We start from the raw sequence: 23,606 nt of genomic DNA on the forward strand, positions 1-23,606 counted from the left end.
GCAGAATGTTAAAATCTGGACGGGACTTAAAGAATACTCTAAGTCCAATCATTTTATTTCATAAATAATGAAACTGAGGCCCAGAGAAAAGTAGTTTGACATGAAGAAAGCTAATGGTTTAGCTAAAAACCCAAACTTCTGCATTATAGTACTGTCCTCTTCCCGTTATATCATGCCAACAATCTCTCAATTTTAACAGTAGAAAATACACACAAATGACAAATAGTTGTCCACAATGTTTGATTAATTCAAGTGTCATTTCAATAGAATCCTGTAGAATTTCCCCTATTTTGAAATTCTAAGTAGGAAAATGGATTTACTTACCTAGCCTGTACACAATCTACAGTTCCTTTATAACTATCAATATAGGTATTACATAAAATTCCATCTCCAACAGCTCTTGCAATAAACTGGCCCACCAACTGTAATAAGAACAAAAAAGCTATATTAAAAAACCAAAATAAACCTTTATAGGACACAATTACTAAATATACAAATGATGAAAATTGGCTGAACTACACTCAATACCTAAGACATGTTGGAATATTTTTTAAAATATCTATTTAGCACCTACTAGTTATGCTTGGCATACACGCTCACATCTTAACCTTCAAATTAAGTACCATCAGAAAGAGGCGGGGTCACATATGTTTTGCTCACTACTGAATCCACAACACCTTGCACACTGCTTGGAACAGAGTATGTGATCAAAAACACTTGTTAAGTCAATGACTTAAAGTCAAGAGACACCTCTCTACTGAAACAAAATAAGACTGGTTTTCTCAAAAAATTGTTTGATTAAAGGAATTTATCTTAGAAAAGTTTGTGTAGAAATATTTATTTGAAAATATAAATATTCACAGCATTATTATAAAAACTGGAAAGTAGTGTCCAACAACAAAGGTTTGCTTAAATGATACATACATAAGATGGTACACTATATGGTCACAGGGAAATACATTTACCACATATTTACATTTTATGGTATAAGAAAAATCAATTACAAAATAGCACGTTCAATGTGCAATGTCCATTTTTTATTAAAACAAAAAAAATGTAAGAATATGAAAAACTGTACACTGACATATACCCACAAAAAGTAGAATGGAAGATTTAACACCAAAATGCTAATAGTGATTATATTTGCTGGCCTTTTTGTTTTGGCTTTTATTTTTTTTTAATTCTATAATGAATATGAACTTATGTAACAATTTTTTAATAGTATGGATATTGGTATTAAAAGAAAAAAAAGTCCATGTTTGAATCACAGATCAATCAAACCTTACATAGACTATTGTCTGCCATAGAAAGTATAATACAAACAGCATTTAGGAATTAACCTACCTATACTTTATTCCTAAATTAATGTTTAAGTAAAGTGCTCCTATCTTGATTTAAAAGTTTGGTCAGGTAGACAGCAATAATGTCACATATTTTCAATTTCAAACCAGAAAGTCATATTACAGTGTCAGCATGTGTTAAATTTAATAAAAGTATAAGGCTCTGAGGACAGAATCTAAACAGAAGTATAAACCACGAATTTTCTAATTATTTCCCCACAAAGCTACAAAAAGGAACAGACTTATTTACGATTATTTTTATAATAAACATTAGTTAAGCAAATTTAATCTTCAATTATAACAATCTACATTTTACAAATCCTAGCTCATAAAACAGCTTAATTACATATAACAGAATACACATACAGCAAAAAATTATGACCTAAAAGCATACAGAGCATGGGAAGAAGGTGAAGCAGGATATAAAACTATAGTATCATGAAAACTATGTTTGGGGGTAAAAAAAAGAACAACTAGGGAAAAAGACAATAAAATGTTAGAGGGCTATCTTTGTATGGTAGGAAATATGCACCCTATTTTCCTCTCTCATCTACTAAAATTTCTTAGGAGCATGTATTATTTCTATAGTTGGAAGGGTAGTGGGGGCAAGAGAATGAACAAAAGAAAGTCATACAAACCTGTGGTGCTCTAGGAGTATCCAATGCTAATTCAGGTAGATCTTTCAACAATTTATCAAATGATTTCTCTACATCATTTGTGCTCATTACTGTCCCACAAAGGTCAGAAAGCAACTTAGATGTCATTTCTCTATGACTAGCCTTTCCCTCCAATGCCAAGGACACTGCCAACACTGGTACTCCACTTTTCATTTCACCAAGGTTTAAATCTCTTAGCATTTCCTACTCAAAAAAAAAGTATGTCAATAGTCAATATACTTTATTTTTTCTAAATAAATCAAGACTTTATTTATCTATCCTTCTCCCCCCACTTTGAAAATGATCAGAGAAGCAGTCATATTTTGAGAGATTGGATAAAAACATCTTACTCTGCACATAAATTTCATAGGAACCCACTTTGTCAAGCTTTAACTGTCTGAACATCACTCAACCAAGAATGTGAATTACACCTAAAATAGTTTATTTAACACATATTACTAAGTTTGTTGTTAGAAGATAACTAACCCTCTGACCTTATCTATTTATAGTTCTAGGAATATTGTTTTATGAGCATTTAGAGATTTACTTCACATCATAAGCTGTTTATATTCTACTTTTCTTCAGAGCTTTCTCTTCATATAAAAATTTATACTTTCATATTAAATTTAATATGAGCTCTTACATCATTGTTTTTAAGTGGAATTATTGTTTTAAATACTGGGATAAAGCTCACTTTCCTATTAAAAATATAATAGCAGCAGCTATTACTTATTGACCACTTATAATGTATTAGGCATTATTAACAGCCACTTTATTTTATATAATACACAAAACAACCCTCTGAGGGAGAGATTATCACCATACTCATCATACACAAAGCACAGAAAAATTAAGTCTTTGCCAAGGGCACACAGCTTGAGTGGCCAAGTTGGAAGTGGAATATAGCAGTTTGACCCTCCAGGCTAAATTCTAAGTTACTTACAGTACCTTCCTTTAGACTAACGTTTTCTCAGACTATTTAAATCGTGGTATACTACTAAGAGGGTGCCAGCACTATTTTCTCAGGCACCTAACTTGTGCCCTTGTTAGTAGTCTCCTCCCATTCAATTTCATCTTCCTGGACGATGCTTGAACAGCTAATTCATTACCTGTAAACACAATATTCCTCCTTCCCAGAAAACCTACCTACCCTGGCAAACTCCTAACCATCGTTAGACAGCTCAGAATCATCTCTTACATTACTCTCCATTTTATGCTTCCATAACAGTCTGCTCATACTACTACTCACTTAATAAACACATAGCATACTATTGGTCCCATGCTAGGTAGTAAGATTTCAAAAGTCTCTGCCTCCATAGGTCTTAGTTAAATTCTTCCTATATAATAGAATGTTTCATGTTATATTTTAATAATGTTTATATATCATTTCCCTCACTTCACTGAGCTTCAAAAGAGCAGGAATCACCTATTACAAATTTCTCTACATGGTATGCACTGAACAAATATTTGTTTTATATTCAAATTGTACAAATCCAAAGATATCAAACCTCATGTAATCAGACAAACCAAGAAAGGCCAGTCTGAATTAAAATAATCTAAATTGTAAGTCTTCTAAAGCATTGCAATTTTATTACTTTAAGTCAGTAATCCTAATAAATAGACCAATAATTTTATTTTACCTTTTTAGATTTACTTTATGAACAATTCATAATATAGTAAATGATTACTGTAACAAATTATCACACTTGTTCTCTTGCTTTCACACACATTCCTTTCGAAATCTTTGTGTTCTTTTTTTTGGACAAAGTACAAAGACAAATTTTATCCTAACCCTGAGCACCAAATCTAATGTCAAAAAAATGGAACCAAGTCAGGCATTTTTAACAAGAATCCCTGAAGAGGCTTCAGAAGTTCCATAAATGTCTTGAAATTGTTAAAATTGTATTTTATAAACTATCAATAATAAAAATGTTATAATTATAAAAATTATCAAAATCTTGTGTTGCGCCATTTTTCAAGGAAGGAAATGGCACATAGCCCTCATCTGATCCAAAACAGGTAAGAACTGGTCCAAACTTACGACATTTTACTCCATTTCTTAGTTAGAAATTCATTTATGCAAAAGAAAATACTTAAACTTACTCAGCAATCCAAGATCACTCTAGACATGATGTTTGGCTTTTAATAGTGTTTTCTCTCCTAAATGAAATAAATTATACTTGCAACTTTAAACCTACCGCAACTTCATTAGTATCTCCGTGCTCAAAATATTCCTGTATGATTGGTGTTAAAGTCTTCTCAAATGCCGTTTCATCCAAAGGCAAAACTACAGTTTCATAAACACAGTTCTCCTGCGGGGTGGGGAATGTGGTGGGGCGAGGAGAAAGAGTTACAAATTAAAGAACAAAATATTCGGATAAACTGAAATTGTTTTAGAATTTTATATTTCAACTGGTTAGTAACCCCAATTCAGGGCGAGAAAACTTACTACATGGTTTGATCACTTACATTATAGAAAAATGGAATTTGTCTCTGTTCTGAATACAATAAATCTATAGATTGGAATCCCTAACCACAACAAATATATGACTTGCTCCCAATCCCCCATTCTTCTGTTAATTCTTTATAGCTCTCACAAAACCAATCTTTCAGTGACCAAAAAGCTTTAAGATAGCTTCCTATCATACCTAGTCCTTTCATTAAAACTTCACTTTTGAAAAAAATGAAGCAGGAACCAAAGCTTCCATGATTAGTATTACCATAATAAAAGTCTGTAACAAAAAATCTAGGTTGCAGTGACTAAAAATTCCCTAAGGAAAAGAACTATAAAACTGAAATTTCAAAAAGAAGTAAAATTAATCTCCATTAATCTTCTATCCCCGCCTCCTCTGCAAAAAAAGCCCTGAAATGTTTATATGCAACTTGTGACTGGCTTCAGTCTAACAACATACACTTGAAAGACTGTATTAAAATTAGAATATTTAGCAAAGATTCTACAGTATTTGAATCCTACTGGTTTTAAAATATGTTTTTCACGTTCTTTTAGAAATATTCCCATGTCTGACTATTAGCTAAAATAGTTAAGTGCATACACAATAAAAACAATCTGATATATACCTTCATATATCCTGACTAAAATTTTCATCACCACATCTTATTTTATACAGATAGTAATTTATCCAGGGCTATGTGGGGTGAGAAGGAACAGACATAACAGGAAGAGTAAATGGAGGTAAAGAATCAAATAAGATTGGCCATGAGTTCTTAATTATTGAAGTTGGTAAAGCTGGAAGATGAATACAAGCAGGTTCATTATACTATTCTACTATTATAAAAGTTAGAAATTTTCCAGTAAAAAGATAAGTACACATAAATTCATTGTAAAGTCTATTAAAAATTTACTTTCTCATCAGCACTGTTGCTAGAAAAAAGATCCACATTTCAAATTTACCATAGTTATCATCCTAAACAGTAATATTTAAAAAGAGCTTAATATCTATAACTCTTTTACGATGTTCAAAAGAATGTTCTTCTTAATTCTCATTACTATAGAAACTTATTAACGCAAAAGAATTTACTGAAAAATACTCAACTTGATAATCCTAAGTGAACTTGCAAAGATCCACTTTTGACTCACTTCAGAAACCAACTGAAAGTTATGCATACGTTACTATTAATTAACTTGGTTTCCTAATCCAAAATTAACCTAAGGTCTGAAGATACTGAGTGTATATATAACTTACATACATATACTAATGTGCGTGTATATATACATATAAATAAAATCATAAGTTATATATATATGTGCACATTAGTTTATATATGCACTATATAATCATACATGACTTGACAAGTTACAGATACAGAGTATATGATTTGACAAACATATGAATAAACTATAAACATGAGATCAAAAAAGTTTTTCAGTAATATATATTAAAACAAAAAAAAAAACACTGATACCTGGTCATCATCATAGTTAGGATCTTTCACATCCACCTCCTCCACATCATATACCTGCCCAGGTGTCCCCCAGACACCTTTGCCTCCTGCACCACCTGTAAAAGTTTAGAATTGACAAAGTAAGGGCACAAAGTTCATAGTTCAATAGATCTTAATTACAATCTGAAATAACTCTAGAAGTTCCAATGTCAATTAAAATAATAGCTAAAAAACTCTTTTAATTTCTATGTTACTTTTTTCCCAGCTGCAAGTTATACTTTAAACTTCTTTTTATTCAGATCATTGCTTATTCAGTAATTATATTATATATTTTATAATTTACTTTAAAAACATCAAGCTGAAATAGCTTATAAAGTTAAAACTAAAAAGGCAGCTGCTTTAAAATAAAAGCAAAAAACAAAAACAAAAAAATCAGAAAAATAGCTATATCAGGGACCTCAAAGCAGGTGATATTACAGTTTAGCTCTAAATTTTATTTGACATTTCTTGAGATCAAAACAAAAAAGAAATATGTTGAGCCAGTAAGATATGGCATAGAAAATTTAACAAAGGAGAAAATTATTTAACAAAGAAGCACCGTAACCACCATCTAATGTTTTAAGGTCAAATACTCATTCGATATAAAAGTATACACTAAACTATACTTTGCAACTAGCAATATTTACAAATAACTGTTATTTAAGCATTAACAGCATTATCTCTCTCTACATCTATATACAAGCCAACCAAAAGAAGTTTAACAATTCCAACTTTCAAAGTTGCTTTTCTACATAAACTTATTGAAATGTTTTTATAAGGCTCAATATATTGAATTATTTTTAAAGAAGTTGACAGTATCACCAATGTTTTTATTTTATACCACCTAGAGTATAATCCTTGCCACCAGAGCAAAACAGAATCTGAGAACTAGGTTCAATTTTGATCCAACCAATGGCTGTAGAGCTATTCAATAAGAAAAACAATTTTGGACAGATCACAAAAACATTTTACATAAATCCTAGACTAGAAATTGAAGCTCCCACCATTCAGAAGCTGGTGAAATCTCTAAATAGTAGCAAAATCCTACTACCGACAAAAGCTGACAGACCCCTCATTCAACAAATATTTAAGTACCTACATTGCTAGTCAGTACTCCAGGCACTGGAGATACAACAGTGAAACAGACCATTCCACTCCAGTACCCAAAGTAAATAGAGCTAAAGAGAATTCATAACCAGATCTATGAAATCATTAAAATTCTGATCCAAATATTACCAAATTTATATTTATCATGTATTCTTCACAATAGACATAATTAGATTCAGTAAACAATACATATGATGAAATTTCCGACCTTATTTCTTTCAAACAAAGTTAAAGAGTATATGCACAATTCATAACCGATGTACAAAACATCGGTGTGTACTTTGCTGGAAATAATAAAATTCTGCTCAAGAAAACTAAATCTTTTCGAACAATAAAGAAAGGCTCAACTTAAAAAGTGGGATGATCCTCAGATTATTACTATGTAAAACTAAATACAAATCACAAACCTTGTTTTCATTGTTTAAATTTCTCTCATTCCTAGAAGAAGGAAATTGTAGTACAAGAACCAGACAACATTTGTTTCCATTTATTTCTTTGGATATGGTATATACCAACCTTTCTTTGGTAGTCCCCTTCCTTTCCCAGATCTGGACCGCCTATCTAGCAACCTTCCCTTTGGACTGGTTGGTACAGTTACTCCACTTCTAAGGGCTTCACTTCCATTATCACTGACTGAATCGCCTCTGCCAGAGTCCCGGGATGAGTTTTTCCGTAGTCGCCTTTTTGCCTTGGCATTAATTCTAGCTTCATTAATGGAGGATGCTGAAATCCAATTTCCATTTATCTCGTTCTTTATATCCTCAGTCCCAGCATTTTCTTCATCGCCAGAAAAGAGAGAGTCGCTTAAGTTATCAGGATCTTAAAGAGGAAAATAAAGAAAGAAAATTGTAAGTATTTTAACCATCTCATTATACCAGTTATAGCCGTAAATTATATTAAATTGAATCACATGAAATTACCATTTTTATAGGTCAGTAATGGTCACATATTGGCAATTTCATACAGTTCAATCTAATAAATGACTAGACAAGATTACTTTTCACTTTATCATGGAAAAGTAAACTAAGGCACTGAATGTTAATGAACTAAATTTACTGAAAGCATGTTATCTCATGTATTTAGATCCTAAAATCTGTATTAACATAAATACCAAATATAAAAATGTTTAGACTTCTATGACCTAAGAGAGTTAAGCAGTTGGAGATAGTAAGAAAAGACTAAGGATCTTGAGAGAAGGGAGATAAACTAATATTTATACAATGCCGACTATTATTATCAAGCACTGTGTTGGTTGGCACTTTGTCATTTACCCACAAGTGTGAGAACTATTACATCATTTATACAGATAAGGAAACTATGGCTGAAAGTATTTAAACTTGCCAAACATATCTCATGATTAGTTACAGATACTTAGGGAATATTACTAATCTGAAGAGCCTTAAAAGGCATTTGGCAAATAAGTGATCCCATATGATTACTGAACTGTTCACTGCTTTCAAAAGCAAAGCTTGCTTTCAAAGCCATCATCTCCAAGTCCTAATTCATCTCTCCAAAATTGTCTCATACTACTTAATCATCTTCCAGCTTATGTAAGATTTGTATATTATCCCCTAAAAGACAGCAATGTATTTGGAGTTCCCAATGGTTGCCTGTTCAGAATGTCAGCCTCCCTGCTCTTTTCAGTTACCAAAATCCTTTAGGCTCAAGTCTAAAGCTCAAGTCCTATTTCCTTTATGAAAACTTTCCTAACAATTCTAGCCATAACAACACTAATGCTCACACACTCCTCATTAACCACACCACAGAAATTACTTTATTTCTTTTTAGATAGTCTTGCTTTTCCAAATAAGACTCAAAAGAGGAAATGCACTTCTTTGTATCTTCAGCACCAAGTATTCCTCATACTATCGACTCAAATGTCTGTGGAGATCAAATGACACAGACACTTGGCTTTGCTCTGAAAACTTTTTTTTTTTTTTTTTTTTTAAAGATTTTATTGGGGAAGGGGAACAGGACTTTATTGGGGAACAGTGTGTACTTCCAGGACTTTTTTCCAAGTCAAGTTGTTGTCCTTTCAATCTTAGTTGTGGAGGGTGCCGTTCAGCTTCAAGTTGTTGTCCTTTCAGTCTTAGTTGTGGAGGGCGCAGCTCAGCTCCAGGTCCAGTTGCGGTTTTCTATTTGCAGGGGGCACAGCCCACCATCCCTTGTGGGAGTCAAACCGGCAACCTTGTGGTTGAGAGGACGCACTCCAACCAACTGAGCCATCCGGGAGCTCAGCGGCAGCTCAGCTCAAGGTGCCCTGTTCAATCTTAGTTGCAGGGGGCGGAGCCCACCATCCCTTGTGGGACTTGAGGAATTGAACTGGCAACCTTGTGGTTGAGAGCCCACTGGCCCATGTGGGAATCGAACAGGCAGCCTTCGGAGTTAGGAGCACGGAGCTCTAACCGTCTGAGCCACCGGGCCGGCCTGAAAACTTTTTAAGTCAGAAAGCTACTAAATTAGTTCTCACTAGGCCAGAGTTTTCTTCATTATGGCTCTAACTCAAGTCAGAGTTGAATCCCTCAGATGATTTTAAATATTCCTAAATGTAATTAGGATGTGTCAAGTCTATATGCATGTTCTTTAACATGTTTTACCACAATATGTTGAAACTAAAAAAAATTTAAATCAACCTTTAAAAAGCACAGATGTGTTAAAATCTTTACAATTCTTGACAAAAAGTAATCAAAAAACATTAAATAGAGTCAAATGACTTCATTAGTCTCTAAGTATTAGTATCCATGCCTTCTGTCTTCAAACCATTCACCAAAACTACATGGAGACTAATTTTCTAAAACATGCCCCCATTGAAAACCATTTCAAGGTATTCCCATTAGGTCAAAATAAAGTGTCAACTCATTACATTGTAGCTTAAGGTCCTTCATGATCTTGCCCCCGCTTATGTCACCAGAATTGCTGACCACTCCCACATTCAAATGGCCAGAGCTCGGACTTGGTATAATTGGCAGGGAATCATGACATGTTAGTATGTGACCATTACTGACCTACTGACCTAGTAGTGGGAATTTGTTTGGTGAAGAATACAGAATATACAGTGTTTCCCTGAAAATAAGACCTAGCCGGACCATCAGCTCTAATGCGTCTTTTGGAGCAAAAATTTATACAAGACCCGGTCTTCTTTTACTATAATATACAATCGGGTCTTATATTAATTTTTGCTCCAAAAGACACATTAGAGCTGATAGGACAGCTAGGTCTTATTTTTGGGGAAACATGGTTTTAGAAAAAAGAGAAAGTATAAAGTGGGAGATTAGCTAAGAAAATGTTGCAGTAATTCAGACACAAACTAACTGGAAAGGGCACAGGGTAGTAACCAGAGTAAATAAGAAAATGACACTTTTATTGAAAAAATAAAGAGTTTTGAAACAAAATGGGCCAAGAAAAGTGTTAACGATATCTTCAAGATTTTAGACTAGGAAAGGAAGCCAGTGTTAGGAGGGTGTTTGTAATATCATTATAACCATCATCATAACTGAACTACTATAACTACCACTAGTAGTAGTCGTAGCAGTAGTACTTCTGTCATTACCATCACTATTACCTACTAGACACCAGCTTCTATACCCTAGGCACTTTGCATGCATGGTCTATAATCCTCATAAAGCTCTATAATGAAGATGCTCATCCTCATTTTACAGATGAAGATGTTTCACAGAAATGTTACATGTCTAAAATGGATTGTGGTCAGTATTCAAACCCATACTGGAATCTCCCATTACTATAATTATAGAAAATACAAAGCTAGAGTACAACAGAGTGGTATCAGCTAAAGAGACAGGATGAGCAAGAGACTGAATATAAACAGAGAAAAGCAGAATAAGAGGAAGAAGGAAAGACCAGTCCTCAAATTAGATGGAGTTTCAATTAAGAGTGGGTGGTTGAAGAAAACATTAAACATCTACCTGTAACATACTGCTTTTCATTATGCTATAATTAAAGTGAACCACCAAACTCATCCAGAAGACAAAGGACTTAGAAGTATACTAAAATGCTTTAAATTTTCCCTTGGAGCACTAAAGTATTCAAATTAAACATTTCCCACATTTAAGTTTCTTTTCTATTCTAGTCTTTTCAAATACATTTTTATACATCTGCAGCAGTAGACATATCTAGGCATATTTTATAGATCTGACAATTAAGTTCACAAACTTATTGCAACGCTGTTGCTAACCTTTTTTGATATCAGAGGGATTATTCATTATGAATTTGTACCAACTGGACAGTTAACCAAGTTTACTATGTGGAAGTGCTGAAAAGGCTGTGTGAAAAAGTTAGACGAAAACTACCTGACCTTTTCACCAACAATTCATGGCTCTTGCATCACGACAATGCACCAGCTCACACGGCACTGTCTGTGAGGGAGTTTTTAGCCAGTAAACAAATAACTGTATTGGAACACCCTCCGTCCCCACTTGATCTGGCCCCCAATGACATCTTTCTTTCCCCGAAGATAAAGGAAATATTGAAAGGAAGACATTTTGATGACATTCAGGACATCAAGGATAATACGACGACAGCTGTGATGGCCATTCCAGAGTTCCAAAATTGCTTTGAAGGGTGGACTAGGTGCTGGCGATCAGTGCATAGCTTCCTAAGGGGAGTACTTCAAAGGTGACTGTAGTGATATTCAGCAATGAGGTATGTAGCACTTTTTCTAGGATGAGTTCGTGAACTTAATTGTCATACCTCACATATTAGACCTTATAATTTTCAATCCGTATTTTTTTTATAGCAATTGCTCTTTTATATTTTGCTATTCATACTCACCTAAGTTTTGGGGTTCCATAACCACTACTGATCTGACTTTCAGAAAACCAAATTAAAAAAATAACCTGAGGACAGAATGTGGCGAATTCAAATTTTTCTGTGTACTAATTCCCTTTTTCTGAATTCTCTGACATCTCATTAGTCACCAATCCAACTTATATTACCACATTTTCAAGTACTGGTCATTGAGTGGCAGAATTAGAATTAATAATATTAGCACATTTTCATTTGTTACATACGTAACATGTGCTATGGACACATGCACTATATCTTACTTAATCCCAACAATAATCCTAGAGAGAAGATACTTATACCTCAGTTTTAAACATGAGGAAAATGAAGGTCATAGCAAATAACTTACTTCCCCAAAGTAACAAAGCTGGTAAGAGTAGCAGTTAGAATTAGTACACTAGTCTATCTGACTAGGATATTTGTTACAGGAAGAATTTATTGCAAAGAAGGTCTGTCTTAGGGCCATCCAAGTATTGAAGAACTACAAGATTTTTAAGGCAGTACTGGGAAGAAAACCTCTCACTATTCAGAATATCTCAAAATCCTAATGAACTCTCTATAAAGATTATTCTGAAAGCTAAAATTACATTTTAAGTTGTCTGACGTTAATTAGAATTTGGACATCTATTTCAAAAACCATCTTTATGATTAATAATGTGCTACTTAAGCATTATGGAAAACTAAGAGAAAATACCCATAAGTAATTGATAAAATATAAATTACTAGTTAGGAAAGATAGCAAAGATACTGATAATAGTTTATCTTGTAGAAATCACTAACTCGTGAAAATATTAATGAGCAGGTGCACTATTCTACATTCTGCACGATACAGTTTATTACAAATAGTGGAGAATAAGAATGTATGGAATGTCAAAGGATAGGCAGAAAAATAAGGACATGTAATGAATTTCTATTAAAATAAGAATCACAAACTTGATTTTATACATAAGATGAATCTATTTTCTTCTAGCACAAATAAGACAATTCTTAAAAGACGGTTTTAATATCATGCCTTCACAAAATTTGGTATGGCCTAAAACTTGCTCATTAGACAGTTAAGGTTCAAGATATTAATACTTACCTGTGGGGTTTACATTCAGTATCTGCTCATTTTCTACATCCATTGTTTCTTAATTTCACTTGCACTGATTAAATTACTAAATGGAAGTCTTCCTTTGGTATCTATTTCTTTAAAAAGAAAAAAAGTGTCAGTATTTTCCAAATTGATATAATTAAGGTAAATTCAATTTACTTAACCACACTGTAAAAAAAAATAATTTAAAAAATCATCACATAATTCTATTTTTTTTTAAAGAGTTCACTTTACTTTGAAACACAGCTTTAATATTTGGTTTCAATCTTCTTGAGAAATTTATCAGTATCCAAAAAAAGCCTACATTTCTGGATGTGCCATATTACCCCTTTAAGTTGGAATTAAAAGATATTGCTATACATGTTTATTTCAAGTTACTTGAGTATATACACACTCCAAATTTTTTAGGAATAACAGGCCTCATAATTAAATTGATATACATAAATATTGGATAGTTTGCTACCAATGAATTATGAGTACTACAAAATGCAAACAACACAGTTTTGGTTAATCAAGAGTATCACAATTGTGTTATTTTTCACACTAGAACATATCTGAAGGCAGACCTATCTGCCACTTCACCACCTAGGTATCTATAATTACTGCTTTAAGACTTTGAGATGGGGAGAAATTTTTTAAATTGGTGTTTTCCATAACAAGAGTATTATTTTTGAAATCTGAAAAATCTATTCCTTTTTTTTTAAAAAAAAAACCTTACCTATTTTAAAAAGGAATAAGTACAATGACATTAGCATCTAAATATTTTAGACTTCGGTTTCAAAATGGCTTAAATATTATTAATGCTGGAAGGTTTTGATGAAATCAGTTACCTTTTAAATAATTTGTGCTATAAATCCAATGTTATTTGAAACAAAGACTATCAAAATATATTTTCAGGAGAACTATCTCTAGAAGGTATACCAAATATGATTTCAGAATCTCTCTGGAAGTATTTTTCAAATAGTGGTTTATAATACTTAAGTATTTATCTATTTAAGTCATATAGGTTAGATATAAGTCCTTGCAGTCATTTACAATCATTTCACTGGCAGTGTGCTCGTCTCTTTATATGTACAAATTAATGAAAATGACTAATGAACTACAGAAAAGTACCTCTTTCTCATAGAACATAACCAACTGTTAGATGTCATTTTAGAATTATTATATATGATGCCTCCTGGGACTCAAAGGTGTCCCTCCTGAGGACTCAAACTCAGGAGTCCTCAACTCAAACTCAGTTTGAGTCCCTCCCTCACTTTTAAATTCAATATGTACTATTTTAACATAAGTTCATAGCCCTTTCCTCCAGAAAAGGATACTATTTTGTAAAAAATAAACACACCTTATGTTAAAATGATAAACTTTTTAATATGGCATACCATATTTTGCCATGTATAATGCACTCCTGTGTATAATGTGCACCCAGGTTTTTGGCCCAAACTTTCAGGGGGAAAAAAAATCTTTCGTTTTAATTTTTTTAATTCAAATTTTTATTTGTTTACCTTTAGGTACTTGTTTTCTGTATTATAAAGGAATTTCAGCATTTATTTTTAAACATTATAGTACAAGAAATTGTATGCAACAAATAATTACAAAACACAAGAACAGATACAAGGTACAAGAAATTTTATGTACCAGTAACAAATGTATGATATTTATCCATCATAGAAGGCCAAGAACTCTTCGTCATTGCAAGTTCGTCTTAAGTTCAACAAAACCGATTATTTTCATACAGTTATTGTTATTGATTTCTAGAGTTACACTTTTAACTTATAAGCATAAAAGAATTTTTAAAAACATTTATACAGATACAGAATTAGTACTACACTTGTACAACGTGCATCCTTATTTTTCCCTCACAAATTAGGGCAAAAAAAGTGTGCATTATACATGGCAAAATACGGTAATCCTTGGTCTACTAAAATGCTACCAAACTGCTTCAGAAATTAACAAAATGGTGACATCACTCTAATTCTGTTCAGAATAAACAGACATATGATATTGAAAGATATTTATATAGAGTCACAATTTGCACCAACTCTGGATTTGGGGGGGGAAATAACCTTAGAAACATATGCACCTAGGTATATGAACAAATAGTTGGCAAACCTCAACATTGAGAGTCCTCCATGGCTGAAAATGCCCTATCTATTTCATTTCAATTACAGTGAAGTGAAAAGGTTATATAATGTGTGTATGAGTTTTTTACACTACAGTTACATTAAAAAGTTCATACTTGATGCAAGTATAATCTTTTGAGAAAATACTTCTGCAGAACCTAGCTAATAAAGGAAATGAAGTGATTATAACTGGTTTACAAAGCCCTTTATAATTCAAAATGAATTTTACATGCATTATTTCATGTACCTCTCAGAACAATCTTGAGCTAGGTACCCCACCGTGCACACAAAACAGATTCAGAGAAGGTAGGTGATCTGTCCAGAGACTCAGCTGCTCAGTGGAAAAACCAGAATTAAAAACCTAGACCTTCTAGATCCAGGTCTGTTTGCACAAGTTCAATACAAGATTTTAGTATCCCACAGGAAGATTCTTTTTAAGGTTAACAGAGAAAAGCTTATGAAAACATAAGACTCCTACTGTTTATATAAAATTTTTATATACTGCTTCCCAAACATTAAAAATAACATTTATTTTAAACTATTATACAGAAGGCATTCAGTTGGGCGAAGAAAATGACCAGGTAATGACTATTACCTATAACTCACCAAGTTTGTTTTTATTAAGTAATCATAAAATAGCCATCTGTGTCTTCAGGCAATGATAACGCAATCAAGAACTCAGTTACACTTGAGAGCATCACAGAAGTTTTAAGAGTTTAGATAATGATAAAGGTATGTTCCATATTTTAACTTGCTTCAAAGTAGGGGGGTTTTTATCTAGTTTACTTAACAACCCTTAAAATTTTTGCCCCAAACTTCAGAAAATGTAAAGCAAAAAAATCTAAATTCCACATCCTTCATACTAAACGACAAAATTAATTTGCAATAAGAAAACAAAACTATACATAAGTTAGACAAAATTAAGGCTGAAATTAAACATTGTTCTCATTTCTCAAAAGTTTCACAGAAACATTCAATCAGAAGTATTCAACAGCCACACCATTCCCTTAAAAAGCCTCATCCTCCCCCAACCCCCCAAAAATCTATTTCCTGAAATATACCTGATAAACGCTCTGACAATTTTTGGAGTCAAGGTTAGTCCCCATGTTAACTAGAAAATTATTTGTATTCATCCAGGGTTACAATCACAGTTAATTAGCAACTTAAAATCAACTGAAATTATTTAACCACAATGATTCAAAATTGAGCACTACAGAAAATATCAGTGTCATTTATTTAATGCACTCCTAGCAACTATTTTTCTTATTACTACAACAGAAAAAAAAATCAAAATATAATTCAAAGATGCCTGCTGAAATATTAAGGAATTTAATAAACTTATAATGAGGGAAAGTTAAGGACATAAATACCAATAATTACATTTAGAACGTATCTGCAGTGGTTCCTTTTTTAAAAAAAAAGTATACGGTGGTTTCCTAAAAAGCCTTACATTCGCAAGAAAGCCAAAATAACTACAACTCAACAGTGAAAACACAAGTAACAACAGGCAGGGGTTCCCCCACCCCACAAACGAAGCTGCATTTTTAATCGTTTTAATCATCTATTGTAGATAGTACACCGTTGCTGGCTCTGTAGCCAGTTGTCTCAAGGACACCCGGAGACCGGCGATACTGACGCCGCAGACCCTTCTGAAGCTCTTGTAAAAAGAAATTAAAAACCCTCACTGTGTACACTGCAGCACCAAATTGACAAATGCAGCAGACACAGCATGCATCTCACAGAAAGGGGGCTCCCTTCCTGTCTTTGTTTTCTCGGGGAGATTTCATTTAAACTAGAAAAAGACAATCCTTTGCCGGAGGAGGGGCGCGGCGAAGTTAGCGCAGGGCCGAGCGGCGGGCACGTGTCCGCCTCGCAGCGCCCGCCGGAGCGCGCGCGGCCCCATCCGTAGCGGCCGGGCCCGCTTCCCCGCCGCCGACGCAGGCCCGACCGGCCCTCGGGGGGTGTTGGGCCGGGCCTGGGCTCCAGGACACCGGCAGGCGCAGGGCCTGGGTCTGGGTCTGGGCAGGCCCGGCCGGGGGGCGCCTCTTCAGTGGGCCCCCAAGGAAGCCAGGGGGGCGGGGCGGGCGCAAACCTTCCTCGCAAGATTTCAGTCAGGCCAGAAACGCGCCTCCCGACGTCCCCCACCCCAAATAAAAATGAAACCTTGGCCTTCGCGGGGACGAGGAGGAGACCCTCGCCGAGGGGCGCCCCGCGCGCCCGGCTAAGCGGGGAGGGGGTCCGGGCGGAGGCGGGCCCGCGCCGCCGCGCTCCGGGCCCGAGCCTAGAAGGAGGGAACCGGGGCCGGTTCTCCGTAGCCCGGGGCGTTGGGGCCGACGCGGCTGGGCCTGCGGGGCTCGAAGGAGGGGGCCGGACCCCCGCCCGCGGACCTGGACCTGGCCAGCCGGGGCCACGGCCTCCACGCCCCCTCCCCCCCCCAACGTGCGTCTGGCTCCGAGGAGAGACCGGGGCTTGGGGAGAGGGCGCAGTCCTCCCCAGCGTGCGAGCCGCGCCGCAGGTACTGACCCCTCGGACCGCCGCCGCCGCCGTTCGCCCAAGTCCCTGGTCCACCGGCCTAACCCCAGTCCTCAGCCTCTACGCCGCCTCTGAGAGTCTCTGCCCCTCTCGCTCTGTTTGTTTTTGTTTTGTTCTACCCAGTAACACGGGGGCGAGAGGTCGGCGTTTATTGGCCGAGGAGAGGAGGTCGGCTGGCCAATCGTGGAGGTAGAGCGGGAGCTGCGGAGGAAAAGGGAGGGAAGTGAAACGTGGACAGCTGGGCAGGGGCGCAGGAAGGCGCATGCGCATCTGGCTCCCCGGATTCGCGGGAGTGGGAGCTGGGCCGGCAGCCCGAGTAGGGGGAGCCGGGGAGGCGCGGTGGGATGGAAGCGTGGGCGAAAGGGCAGTTCCTGGGGGTGGAAACTAGGCTGAGACTCCCTTGACATGCTCACCTATTCCCTTCACACGGCAGTCAGCAAACTCTGCTAAAGTAAAGTAAAGGCTTTGGGCTTCCTGAGGTTCCCTGCCTCCAAATCGGGACACTCGTCGGGAATACGCTTAATCTTGACAATTCCTTCTCTAGCTGGCTCCTGATCACTTCTTGGTTCCTACAGTGTGCAAACTCCATGTTAGGGACTATCTCAGCAAATGCTGTCAACCGTTTGAGACGGAAATCACTCCCATTTCATAGATGAGGAAACACTCAAAAACTCTTTGAAGTCCCTTTACCAATCATAACTAATCAGGCCACAGGGCTTCAAATTCACACACACCTGACTCCAAGGCTGGGTTTCTCAACCATGACTATAATTTCCTTATGGAAATTTCTGCCTCCCGTGGCCGTTCTGTCTTTTCCTCATGGCTGTGTTCTCCTTAGCTAGTATTTTCCTCTCATTCTTCCTAGTTCCCTATCCCCTGAGGTAATGACCAGAACCTTCTGCTGTCTCTGTGCTTTAAGAAGACTCGATCAATATTTAACAGTCATCTGATATGCAACACCTGAATAGTCTGTTGGTCTCTCCAGAACCAAACTGCCTTCCCCCTGGACCAGGCGAGCTTCTGCCCAGTCAACCTTCCTGGGAATCATCTCTAATATTATTTCTCTGCACACACACACACACACACACACACACAAAATTCACTAGCTTCCCATTGCCTGCCTGGAGCGTGAGTACCTCAGCCAAGCATTCAGGGCCCCTCAGTATAACCTCCAGGCCACGTCTATCCACACCCCTCCCAGCCCCCACGCACCCTTGGCTGGAACCCACTTGGACCACTCACTGTACCATATGCTTCCCCACCTCTTGATGGTTCTTTATTATATCACCTTGAAATGTCTCTCCTCCTATCTCCCATCATCGCCTGATCCAATCCTCTCCATGCCTCATGGCTCTCCACCTAGGCCTTTTTAGCCTGGTGATTTGATGTGATCTTCCTGTCTCCTGAATCCTCACAGTATTGCCTCGTTGTACCTCGGGGGGCACTGATTACATTCTACTTGGCATTATGTTATCTGAGTCCCCGTCCTAGCTCTTCTCTCTGTTAGACTGTCACCTTGTTGACGGCAAGACCTGGGTCTTACTCATCTGTTATTGTTGTAGTGCTTAAGAAGACGCCTTGCACATGTATTATACCCGTGAAGGAAGTACAGCTTGAGCTGAGTTCACAGTGGTTCTCAGCAGTTGGTGCTCATCCCCATCTCCGGGCAGGTGACTCCTGGCATGGTCAGCATCTGAATTAGCCTCATGAGTCACTCTTACTTTCTGAAAGCAAAGTTTCCTGGTCACTCAGTTTTGTTTTTCAATCACCTGCAGCTGCTATCTCCTTCCCTTTCTCTGCCAGGGCTCAACTATTCTCTGCTGATCAGTGACTACTGGTTCCTTTTTTTTCATCCACCCCTCTCTTTTTCCACTTTTTTCCTTTTCACACTCCTTCTCAGTTGCTGACCCTTTCCTTTTTCCTCCCAGCCTCCAACCTCCTCTGACCCCTGCTAGGTTCTTTCATTTACTCATTTATTAAGCACCTATGGAATATCCAGGCTGCAATGGGCAGGCACCCTAAGATCTGTGCAATAACAAAAGAGTAGGATACAATTACCCATTTTTAAAGCACCTGAAACAACCTCTATCTTTTACCAAATTGCCCCAAAAGGACTCACTGTGGAGTAAAATGTTCATATCCTTTTTAACCATTTTCTCGAGGACTACACATGATGACTGGCATCCCAGAACCCACCTTAGGGAATGCCCCTCTAGTTGGGTGTAGTTGACCAGGCAGTCAGGAAATGGGATTCTAGTCCTAGCTCCCCCACTAATTACCTGTAAGAAGTTCAGCCCCTCTCAGGACCTCTGTTTTTTTCACCAGTAAAATTCAGAAATTGGGTTCAATTAGTAATTCCCAAGGTATTTTCTAAAGAACGTGAATTTTGTTGAACTTTAACGGATATCATAAGAAAAATGGGGAGAGACTGTTCCATAATCAAATCGACTTGGAAATTGTTTTAACAAAGTTAAAACTGCTTTTCCCCCAACTCTTCTCAGTTTCTTTAATAAGCTAATGTGCCTTAAGAATCTTCTGGAACCAGAGTAGGAAGCTAAGTAGCGTTTCCCCAACTTATTTATACAGAACCCCCCTTTTTTTCCAAGATACGCAGAATCAATGTTACTTAGAAATTAGTTTGGAAAATATAGATGACAGCCACTATCACTAACATTCCTTCCAGCTGTATTGAACACTGGCCACCTGCCCCTTTCCTAAACACTAAAATAGAATAAAAAATTTTTTAAAAAATAAGCTTGCAAATGGAAAAGTATCCAAGTGAGAAGAATGTTTGCCCACCAAATCAATTTCCAAATATTTATTGTATGCCTGTTCTGGGAAAAGTACAGAGCTGATTAAGCTTTGTTTTTGGCCAAAGGTATCATTATATTCTACCTTATGGTAGGTAATGTCTGCCCAGGCTTCTGAGCCACAACGTACATTTTCATTTCACATTATAATTGCTCACAAATTGATTTTCTATTTCCTGAAGCCCTGTGCCTATGGGCTTATATTAATTTAGCTGCTGGGTGAGAGAAAAGGAGAGAGCCCTTCTCCTTAACTGAGGGGTGTCCAAACTTTTTTCAACGTTTTTTACCAAGGGCCATATGCAGTAAAATACACAAACAGCCGGGCCACTCACTCGAGGTGAAGTACGTATTGCCTCACCTGGTTTATTTAAGTAAACTAAATATATTTTTGGAATTTGCTGCGGGCCAATAAAAAATGTATTGCGGACCGCAGTTGGCCCGCGGGCCACAGTTTGGACACCCCTGCCTTAACTCATTCTACCCAGAATGATGGAATTACAATTTCCATTTCCCTTAAGAATAACCCATTCCAGGGGCGGCAGGTTAGCTCAGTTGGTTAGAGCGCGATGCTCGTAACACCAGGGTTGCCATTTCAATCCCCACATGGGCCAGTGTGAGCTACGCCCTCCACAACTAGATTGAAACAACTACTTGACTTGGAGCTGATGGTTCCTAGAAAAACACACTCACAAATAAAAGTTTAAAAAAAAAAAAGAATGACCCATTCCAGTTTAGGAGAAGAAGGGACACTAGTGTTGTCCAGGATGAGATAGCTCTTCAGAGGTGGCAATGGAAACTGCATGCTGTGTGACAGACATGCATAATGTCTTCCCTGCACCCCATACCTCTCAGGATTAAGCACTATTGAGATGCCCAGAGGAATACAAAGAAAAGAATGTTTGGTTTGTTAGGGTGTATATGGGTGAAGATGGAGGATAGTTTCTAGTTGTTGCCTCTTAAGTTATTATGTCCCTAACTAACTGTGTTGCTTTGGGCATTTCACTTCCCCTCTCTGGGTCAACTGAATGCTTCAATTTCTTGCACTGTGAAAGAAGGAGTTAGCCACGGCAGGTAGTCCTTAAGGAGCCAATCGAGTTCTGACACCATGTGATGGTAGGCAAGGCACTGACATGGCACTACCAGAGTGGTGGTAGTGTGGGACAAGAGAGGGTTTGCCACCAGTGGCAGAGGAGAATTCCACCAAGTGTGGGCAGAAGGGCTGTCACTCTCAACTCAAGGGCTTTCTCTGAATTCAAAGCTCAGAGAATATCACATCCCTTCAACCCAAAGGTGAAAGCAAAGAAAGTTGATGTAGGGTTGGGAGTGCTAATGAGTCAATGTGGGTAAATTACTTGGAAATGCACAGATGCTAGGCAAAAGATAAGCACCTCAAATTACTATTGTCCTTGGAACTCTCCAAGGCCTTTTCGTTGTTTAGGCAAAGCCGCATTTGAGAACCCGAGTTCTGTACTAAGCACTGAGGCCAGAAGAGGCCATCTCCGTTTGAGGACTGAGAGAGGTCTTAGCCCACTTCCTTCCAAAGAACTTTCAAATGCTACTGTCATTTACAACAACTTCATTTACCTGAGCTGACATCCTGTTTCCTCAGACCAAGGACTGAATTTTTAGGAGTTCCTGTAAGGCACTGAATGACTCCTTACACAAATGGTAAAAGACATGAAACTTGCTCTGAAGAAAGAGAACTGAATAAAGAAGTCTAATGATGATAATGATGCTAGCTAACATTTGTGTTGTGTTTTAAGGCTTATTGAGCACGTTCGCCCCCTCCCTATGAAGTAGAAAAGCAGATATTACTCTCTCTGCTTTAAAGAGGAGGCAAATGAGGCTAAAGTACGTCACTGGTAATCAAGGGACTTTTATGATAAAAGGAAATGTGGGAATCACTAGTCCAAACCCTTCATTTTACAAATGGAGAATCAGAGACCCAGAGTCGCCCAAAGCCACACAGCTGGTTGGTAGCAGAGCCAAAATGTAAATGAGTTCTCAGTGTGCTGCTGTTGCACATGTTGACAGGGGGAGTCCAGACCTTTTCACACCCAGGCCTGGGCTAGATAATTTCTGCCACTCAATCCCAAGTCTCTTGAATAAAAGTTAAATATCTAAGGCTACTTCTGGTCCCCAGAGCCTCCAGCTATCAGATGAGTCCATTTCAAGGCCTGGAAGTGAGGAAGGAGGGGAATGGTGCGGGGGGGGGGGAGGCTTTGCATGGTGTTTAGAAGCTGTTGATGGGGCACTTTCAAGAACCTCTTTCCTAGAGTAAAGAACATAGAGTAAGGTGGAGCATAGCACAAAGAAGCAAATGCAACATTTTAAAATAGTATACACCAAGAAAGGCTGATGAGGTTTTACTTCCCCAATTCAAGTTTTGAGGGGTTTTCTTGGGTACATTTGCCTTTCTCCTACCAAATCACTCCTTTTACCTTAGGATTTAGAAACAAGCTCAGTTAGGGTTGAGGAACTCCAGCAGAGTTCATCTTCTTGGGGAGAGTTCGTCTTCTCCCCAAAAGCCCATAAATCTAACACAGAGCCTGAGTTTTCAGCCTGTGAACACTCCAGCTCCTCTGAATTGTGCAATCACGGGACCATTCAGCCCCATGCCTTCCAGTGCTCACTAGTTGTCACACCTTCCATCTACTTAGTTCTGTAGAGTCAAGGTAGAGAAGAACTCCTCTGATTGTATCTCTGGGGGTTTTATTTGCATTCTTCTGGAACATTGGGTACTCAGCAAGGCCTCCCACTTCTCGTAATTCATCCTCTGTTCTCCAGTGAGCCCTGGACAAACACAAGCTACCATTATGCCTTCCTCCGATCTGTGTCGCAATTGCTGCTTGCCACCCAAACAAAGCAGTAGAGCCCAAGAAGCCTGGTGTGGAAATGAGGGACTCTTCATGCTAAAAAATAAGATGAATGGATGGTCATGGATTGAGATGGAGAGCCTGATCTCCAAGGAAGCACAACCAGCGAAGGCTGGAAAGGGGTGGAGGACAGGCTCCAGAGGTCAAAGCTGGGCAGAGGAAAAGAAAAGGTAGTTAATGAAGGGAACCAATCAAACCTCTATTTACTTTGGGCAAAAAGAAATAAAAGTAGTGGAAAATAAGAAGAGAACAGGAGGAAGCCAAGAGAGACATTGCTTTTTATTATTAAATATTTATAATAAAAATGAAGTTAGCCCCATGGAAGGTCTG

General features: G+C 37.5%; 1 protein-coding gene across 2 annotated transcripts in view; it reads right to left on the reverse strand.

The window, feature by feature from the left end:
* The window catches only part of PDCD4 (programmed cell death 4), a 25,957-nt gene extending 8,225 nt beyond the window's left edge, over positions 1 to 17,732 (reverse strand). Inside the window, exons 1-7 of one of the 2 annotated variants that reach the window (XM_033131212.1) lie at positions 17,582 to 17,732; positions 12,927 to 13,033; positions 7,562 to 7,864; positions 5,921 to 6,015; positions 4,195 to 4,308; positions 1,979 to 2,200; positions 325 to 422 (exon numbers count right to left, since the gene is read on the reverse strand). In XM_033131212.1, coding sequence (XP_032987103.1) covers positions 325 to 422; positions 1,979 to 2,200; positions 4,195 to 4,308; positions 5,921 to 6,015; positions 7,562 to 7,864; positions 12,927 to 12,969 — 875 coding nt within the window. In that variant the 5' untranslated portion in view covers positions 12,970 to 13,033; positions 17,582 to 17,732. Of the gene's footprint in view, positions 1 to 324; positions 423 to 1,978; positions 2,201 to 4,194; positions 4,309 to 5,920; positions 6,016 to 7,561; positions 7,865 to 12,926; positions 13,034 to 16,743; positions 16,764 to 17,581 lie in introns of those variants that run through there. The other variant, XM_033131213.1, reaches the window with a different exon arrangement.
* Positions 17,733 to 23,606: the final 5,874 nt, after the last annotated feature.

The sequence above is a fragment of the Rhinolophus ferrumequinum genome, chromosome 16, assembly GCF_004115265.2.
Source record: "Rhinolophus ferrumequinum isolate MPI-CBG mRhiFer1 chromosome 16, mRhiFer1_v1.p, whole genome shotgun sequence".
NCBI lineage: Eukaryota > Metazoa > Chordata > Mammalia > Chiroptera > Rhinolophidae > Rhinolophus > Rhinolophus ferrumequinum.